The 7,900-nt window shown below is 38.6% G+C and overlaps 1 protein-coding gene across 1 annotated transcript; it reads left to right on the forward strand.

The window, feature by feature from the left end:
* The first annotated feature begins 1,034 nt into the window (after window positions 1-1,034).
* slc28a1 (solute carrier family 28 member 1) lies at window positions 1,035-7,586 on the forward strand. The gene is made up of 18 exons (XM_046394617.1): window positions 1,035-1,155; window positions 1,380-1,459; window positions 1,542-1,618; window positions 1,923-2,014; window positions 2,158-2,347; window positions 2,452-2,593; window positions 2,863-2,976; window positions 3,561-3,635; window positions 3,747-3,827; window positions 3,927-4,007; window positions 4,201-4,326; window positions 5,093-5,223; window positions 5,311-5,479; window positions 6,321-6,518; window positions 6,670-6,751; window positions 6,838-6,936; window positions 7,031-7,136; window positions 7,299-7,586. Exons 1-18 carry the CDS (start codon window positions 1,152-1,154, stop codon window positions 7,417-7,419), a joined length of 1,968 nt encoding a protein of 655 aa, XP_046250573.1. The 5' UTR covers window positions 1,035-1,151; the 3' UTR covers window positions 7,420-7,586.
* The last annotated feature ends 314 nt before the right edge of the window (window positions 7,587-7,900 follow it).

Genomic DNA, 7,900 nt, shown 5'->3' on the forward strand with positions numbered 1-7,900 from the left:
TGGAAACTTAGTTAACACAAATATCCTGTACTTTTAAAGAAGAATTAATGATCGTCACAGCTATCCAGACAGACTAAGCCCCCACTGAGTGTTATGAACCATAGATCAAGCTCATTTTATGAGGATATTAGTTGTGTGTGACAAGATCAAATTTGAACAGCAGCAAGCAGAACAAATAGCTGCCATTATGTCCAATCGTGAATCATCACCCTGAAAGTCTAGCGCAAATTGCACTGCAATATATTTAATGACTCAGATAACAGCTTTAACTGATTTCAGAACTGCATGACTCTTCAGGGAATATTCAGTGTACTTCCTGAGAACATTTATTTAGAAAGATTCTTTCATGAAAATAAAGATTAGTTTGACATTGCTGACTATGGCCCACAAAAGGTATTCTGAATATATCACAGCTCACACACGGTAGCATATAACTCACCTCTATAACATATCTACTTATACAGTATAGTCATAGTACACATACTTATCTTTAGGCTATTGACTTTTGTTTTGTATTGCTACCTTCTCTGAAACTGCGGGATAAGGAGTTGTTTTCTAACCCTACAAAATGGATTTATATACTATGGCCTTGAAAATGTGAGGTATCATATGTCACAAACCTCACTACTTTATGATTTGGAGTATATCTCCATATCTGTCTGTATAAGGGCTACTTACATTTTGATCTCAGGGAAAATAATTAGACCCATAAATCATTTTTTTTAGTTCAGTAAAATTAGAAAGAAAAATGTGTTACGCCCAACTTTTATGACTTATAAGGGTGGAGGACCACCTCCTACATATAAAATAATTCATGACTTATCCATTGTGTATTTCCCTGTGCCACCAGTTTTTGAAACTTCAAGCAAGACCAGATGAATTCACATTTGCTAACAAGAGTTCACAATTTGTCATGTGTTGCTCCAGAGATTTTGTAAACATGCTCAACTCCACGTTCAATCAAATGTTGCTCCATAATGAAATCATTCCTGTTACATTATCACACGTATGCTTATGTCCTGTACTTCCTGTAATAGATCAGAGCAGTACGTAATGTGTCTGTTAATTAGTGATAAGATGTTTCGTAGAGGGCAGAGGGTATATTGTTTTTACAGCGCAGCATTTGACAGTCGGATTTAGGAGGACTCACAATGAGTAAGAATGAGCTCTGCTTTTCCTTGAATTAAGCCTTTTGTTTTGCAGTTATGAACTGGTATTTTTGTGCATTATTCTTCACAAGATAAGCCACAAGGCTCTTTTATCTGACATAGTACATAGAAACACAGCTTGTTACTTTGTTTGGCATTCCTCGCTGTTAAAGTCCAAGCTGCTTTCCCCAAGGCTGCTGCAGAGAAGTGAACAGTGATTGTGTTTTTCAGCAGAAAACAACGGTGTCCAGCTCAAAAATGCAACCCACACCAGAGGAAATGGTGTGGTAAACGAGGCTTTTGATATAGAGGTATGTATTACATTTAATTTTTTTAAAAAAAACTGGCACATCGTGATAATTTTTAATAAATAAAATGCCTTTATCTTCTTAGGAGGACAACATTAATGACACTGGCAGCAACAAATCGCAGAAAGTAAAAAATAAAAAGGGGTTAGGCTCATACTTAAGGTATGTTATTTCAATTGATTGCGTTTTGTAAAATGAAAATAATTGTTTTATTGGGATGTAATACTTCTGGGTGTGATTATAACAGCAGGTGCATGTTAATGTACAATAGTGTATGTGCAGCAGAAAATCTGTGTTGTTTTGTGTGCTACTGTAAAGTTTGACACTGTTAGATTGTATTTAATACAAAAAAAATCATATTAAGTTTTGGGCAAATGCACATTACTTGATATTGAATTTATAATTGTGTGATTATGTTAATTTTGTACACAAATGGACCTTGCTTCTAATCTTTCCTGTACTTCAGCCAAGTCTCCAAGCCGATTAATGCCACAGAGGATTACTTCAAGGCTCACTCAAAAACCTTCAAATACGTTCTGCTGGGCATACTTGGAGCAGGTAATTTTAAAAGCCCATTCATTTAGTATTAACAATAACAGTGTATTCAGTGGTGGCATCCTGTATGGTTTTACTAGAAGACCGGAATAATCATGTGAACGTGGATAAGGATTTTTGATCGAATGCTCTTTTCTGCCCTGCAGGTTATGTGGCGTACTTCATTGCAGCCTGTGTATTGGATTTCAAGAGGGCCACTGCTCTTGTCGTCCTAACCAGCTTGGCTGTTGTTGTTAAGTCATACGAACTTTTGAAGGAGTACAAGGGTGAAAGCATCAGTCGGTGTTTCAAACCTGCAGTTAGATGGTTTAAATCTAACTTGAAATGGATGAAATGGTGAGTGGATGTCTTGTTCTCAGTGGGATTGTGCTCTGTATGATAACGAGCTACGCATATTGGAATCTGTCAGTGAGTGAAGGGCTGTTTTATTGTGTTTTCAGGATTTTCATCATAGCTGTTGTGGTCCTGTTTGTGGTGTGGCTCATTTTAGACACGAGCAAGCGTCCAGAGCAGCTTGTCTCATTTGGAGGTGTGTGCATGTTCATCGTGCTTTTGTTCCTCTTATCGGCACACAGGACAGCGGTGAGTTTTGCACTGAGTCAGCCACTGACTCTTCTCAAGGATGAATGATCACTATGGTACCAACTGTTTCGAAACACGCTTGGACTTTATCTCACAAGTTATCTGTGGTCTCTTTTGCTGACAGTTCGGATATCGTTTGGCCTTGTGCCCCTGTCATCTTAAGGATTAGCTGAAGTGCTTCTTTGAAATAACGTAAGGCCTTATGGAAGCTCATTGACACACTGATGGTCAACAACTTTTTTTTCTTTCTTTTTTTTAATCTGTTTTAGGTATCATGGAGGGTTGTGTTTTGGGGTCTCGGGCTGCAGTTCTGCATTGGCCTTTTTGTTATAAGAACACAACCTGGAATCATGGCTTTTGAATGGCTTGGAAGACAAGTGCAGGTATTAAACATGGATGCTACAAGAACAAACAGGTGTCAGCGTCAGTTTTACATCAGCAAATAGTTGGTCGCGTGTGACCTAAATATATTTAGAGTAAATATATTCTCACATATGAATTAATCAGTCACGTTTTTTTTTTTTATAAAGTTAATACCATTCAACATTTCTAACCTATAACATCATATGTGATCTGGAAGCTCATGGTTTGCATAACAGACTTTGTATGAATGGCACACAGTGTTCCTTATCTATCAGGGAACAATATTCTTTGACTGAGTGGAATATGCATGCTTATCTTTGGAACTACTTTATTATGCTGTTAATCGTGATTCTTGGGTCATCCACGGGCAGAGTTAACATAACGTGCACAAGCATGTGGTCTGTTAATCACCTAATATGTTAATATGTAGCTCGGACTACTGTCACGTGAAAGTTGGCGATTCAGTTCCATGGCTTCCAATTGTGAAATATAAACTATTGTTAATTGTGTCATAAAGCTCAGAAATGAGTTGACTGAGGGAATAAATAATCATTTATTTATCAAATAATACAGCCCATGTTTCTTCTTTGTCCTATAATTACAGACATTCCTCGACTATACCAAGGAAGGGTCATCATTTGTTTTTGGGAATTTGATCACAAACATTTTTGCCTTCCAAGTAAGTGGATTAGTAAATAAGAAGGTATTTTTCTGAAATATGGGAAATTAACTGAGGTTATAGGTCATTTAAATTGAATATGGTCAACTTAATTTTTGATTTCTTTCTCAGGCCTTACCCATTGTTGTGTTCTTCAGCAGTGTGATGTCGATCCTTTACTTTTTGGGGATAATGCAATGGATCATTCTGAAGGTAAATAAAATTTAAAACTAGTACCTCACAGCCCATTCCTCTGGGTTTATATTGCCCATGCTTGCAATGACCAAGAGCCATATGATTTTGTCCACACAGATCTCATGGGTTATGCAGATAACGATGGGAACCTCTCCCACAGAGACCTTGAGTGTGGCAGGCAATATATTTGTTGGGCAGGTACTCAAACCTTATGTCTTCGAACACTATTAAACACTAATCTGACTACATTTTGCTTTGAAAATTAACAAGCTTGAGTATCTCTGTATTTTAGTTTTATGATAACATCAACAGTCATTAATATCTGGAGTCAAAAAAAAAAAACCTTCAGTTGGTCTGCTTGTTTAATTCTGCTCTGCTTGTTGTGCTTCAGACTGAGGCTCCGCTGCTGATCCGCCCCTATTTGAAAGACATGACCAAATCTGAGATCCATGCTGTTTTGACTGGAGGATTTGCCACAATTGCAGGCAGTGTCATGGGGGCATTCATCTCATTTGGGGTGAGAGGAAGCTGTTTTCATACCATATTCCATGTACACATTCAGTGACAATAAAACTACATTTATATTGCCATTTCATACAAAAAGACGCAATTTAATGAGCTTAAATGATGAAAAGTACACATTACAGGGTCAATAATGAGACAACAGTTTTAGCCCTCAGTTTTAGGCTGGTAAAGATCCTGGCTGCAATTCTTTGAACCAGTTGTAAATGTTTGATGAGGTTCTTAGTTGTTTCCTGTAAACAATTTTAATTCCTATCAAAGATTAGCCTCAGATTATATCTGCATAGCAATGGAAACAGATACCATGTTTGTGGATGTTATAGCCTAATGGTAGCATATTCAGACACAAAAGAACTGGGACCCAGGACTGAACACTGAGGCACACCACAAGAAATATTTATTTCTTCTAAACAAAATTTCCAATGGAAACACAGTAGATAGAAGTAAGATTTAACCAGAGCCACAAGTCCAAACGTCGCTTTAACTAAAATAATAACTTATAATTAACTTCTACTCGTTGAAAATAAACCAGTTTATCAAGTATTTGCTGATCAGTGATTAATGTTACTGGCACGCAGAGCGCTTTTCTTCAGAAGAGGCCACTGAAAAACAGCAAGTCCGTAGTAATTCTGCTGGCAAGCAGTCAAAGCCTAAAAAGCTGCCAGTTACTGGGTCGGTGGCACAATTAGACCGAAGAGAAAACACCAATCTGTTATGTAAATCATCTGTGAAAGAGGAAAACATCTCATTGCATTCGGCAGATTGATGCATCTTCCTTGATATCAGCCTCTGTGATGGCTGCCCCTTGTGCCTTGGCCATCTCCAAACTGTCCTACCCAGAGACAGAGGAGAGTATCTTCAAGTCTGACAAGAATATTAAAGTGGCTTGTGGGTGTGTATATCTGTCATTTCTTTTATTCTCTTCCCTTTCATGATTTTTCTACTTCTGTGAATTAAATGACTTTTTTTTTTTTTAAAGAGACGAAAAAAACATCCTGGAGGCTGCTAGCAGTGGAGCTTCTGCTTCAATTGGTCTTGTTGCTAACATTGCAGCAAATTTGATAGCCTTTCTTGCCATCCTCGGGTTCATAAATCAAGCTTTGAGTTGGCTTGGAGGTATGGTGGGATATCCCTCGGTCACATTTCAGGTATGTTTTAACAAAAAACTTCATTGTTACATTTTGATAATGTTCATTACCTTTTGATCATTAAAAAAAAAGTAATGTATTCATTTAAACGCATTAAAGTATCAAGCATCAGGATAACTTCAGTGATTTATTGAGGATTAAACAGTTGCTCACAGGCAGATAGACAGATAACAGGCCCAGGTAACAAACTGGAATGCAAAAGCACAAAGCAAAAACAAACATAACAACTATGCATGCCAGTGTGTGAGTGGGAATGAGCTGGTTAATTATCTGCAGGGCTCACAAGGTGGAAAGTAGCCAGCACTCGCACTCTGACAGTGTGTGAGTGTTTCAACAAGTAAATTCCTGTGTGGCAGCTGTATTAAGAAAAAAAAAAAAGAAGGTAAGCAGGTGGGTGGGGAAAGTCTGGTGTGATTGGACAGAAAGGGTTTATTGCAGGGAAGGAGGGAATGGCTGGATGTGGGAGTAAGATGACCAGGACAGGAGGAAAAGTCAGTGGGCATCTGGTTGCCAGGATGAAAATAGCAGTGACAGTTTGAGGCAGTAGCAATGTGGACAGGGAGGCAGACTGTGACCGGGAGCTCATCCAGGAACGGTGGACAAATGACAAGGAGGGCTTATAAAATGTGCAAATGAGAAAATATATAACAAATAAGGATTAAAAATTTCCTGATGTATTATGTTATTTATGATATTGTTTTTGAATTAAACAAATTATTCAGTCATACGTGTAGGTGTATTATTTGTGTGCATATTTCAAAGATTTTGCTTGCTTGTACTCCAAATTCATCAAGTGAATATAACAATATCCTAATAAGCTTATGTATCTCTGTGTTCACAGTTGATTTGCTCTTATGTGTTCATGCCTGTGGCCTTTATGATGGGAGTACCATATGATGAAAGTTTTACTGTGGCTGAACTAATCGGCACAAAGCTCTTCCTCAATGAGTTTGTGGCTTATGAGAAATTATCTGAGCTGAAGAACAACAGACTCGCTGGACTTGATGAAATAATAGGGGGCGAAAGGCAATGGATATCTGTGAGTAGATCTCATTAATTGCAGTTTGAATATTGTCTGTGTAGGTATCCATCAAGTAATAACTGTTCTAAATAAAACAAAATAAAGTGAAGTGAAACAATTTTACACAATGCAAAATAAGGTTACCTGATTTTGTTTTGTCTCGTTTCAGGTCAGATCAGAAATAATCACCACCTATGCTCTTTGTGGGTTTGCCAACTTCAGCTCACTGGGTATTGTGATTGGAGGCCTATGTGAGTATTTTATCACGTTTCCTCAGGACATCATTACTCTCTCTGACATGTTTTTTTTTGACACAGAGTATTTCCTTTTCTCAAAGCCTCTATATGCCCACCAAGAAGAAGTGACATCTCATCTCTGGTGTTGAGAGCTATGCTCACTGGGACTTGTGTGTCTCTCGTCAACGCATGTATTGCAGGTGAGAACTTTGAATTTTGAATCGAACTGACAGTGCAGTTTATCTTCTTAACCACCGCGCCATAGCTGAGCAGCTTTTTCACTTCATTTCTTAGGGCTTCTCTTTGTTCCTCCATTGGACTGCGTGAACCTGTTCAAGGTATCTGCTTTCAATGCCACAGATGTAAACGTGCAAACCTGCTGTGAGGACCTCTTTAAAAGGTAAGCATTTTACAGTTTCATTACAAAGATGCTGTCTGCAGGCTGGATAAAAATATTAGGAAACATTAGTGACGCACAGGCTCAATAGATTCTTAAATGTGCATTCAAGCAGGTGGTTTTTCTGTGCCACGGGTCTCACATCTCAAATGAATCCCTTTGCAGCACTGTAAACAATGGGACCATCTCATTTGAAGGAGCGTGGAGTACAACAGCAAATGTCACTTTGTTTTTCTCTAAATGCTGTCAGTGTTGTGGTCTTTCTGCTGCGGACGTTTGTAAGTAGAAGAGAAAAATGCACGTCAATGTCTGGTTTTGTTTTCACTGTAGCTTTCTCTCCGTGTTTGTATATTTGTTTCCCCATTTATTGTAAACATGTAACAAGGGTCTCCAACGCATCGCTCGCGAGCTACCAGTAGCTCGCCAAAGGACCAATGAATCATATGTAAATTTGAAAACTTAACGGACCTTTCGCAAAAGCCCCGCCCTCCTTAGTTACTGTTGCTAGCCCGTCAAGCTTCTTGATGCCGATGGAGTGTCAAGACAGTCTCATGGACTGGGACTTTCGAGGATGACAGATTCTGGGTACCTGCTGTCCGACTTCACCTTTTTGCTTGTCGGAGGTCCGCAGCTTGTTGGACCTTGCTGACATATTAACGGTTGCGAGGATGTATGATTCGCCACGCCCATTTTGTGAAAGGGCAATTGGCAAAACTCGGCAAATCTAAAATTTATGTCCAATCAGAATTCAGAGTTGTCCCGCCCCC

Source organism: Scatophagus argus, chromosome 7 (assembly GCF_020382885.2).
Source record: "Scatophagus argus isolate fScaArg1 chromosome 7, fScaArg1.pri, whole genome shotgun sequence".
NCBI lineage: Eukaryota > Metazoa > Chordata > Actinopteri > Scatophagidae > Scatophagus > Scatophagus argus.

Excerpts from the sequence above, each read along its gene's own strand:
- slc28a1 (XM_046394617.1), top strand. Across the intron at positions 1,619-1,922 it reads GGGTTAGGCTCATACTTAAG|CCAAGTCTCCAAGCCGATTA; the intron begins GTATGTTATTTC and ends CCTGTACTTCAG. Across the intron at positions 6,937-7,030 it reads CGTCAACGCATGTATTGCAG|GGCTTCTCTTTGTTCCTCCA; the intron begins GTGAGAACTTTG and ends TTCATTTCTTAG.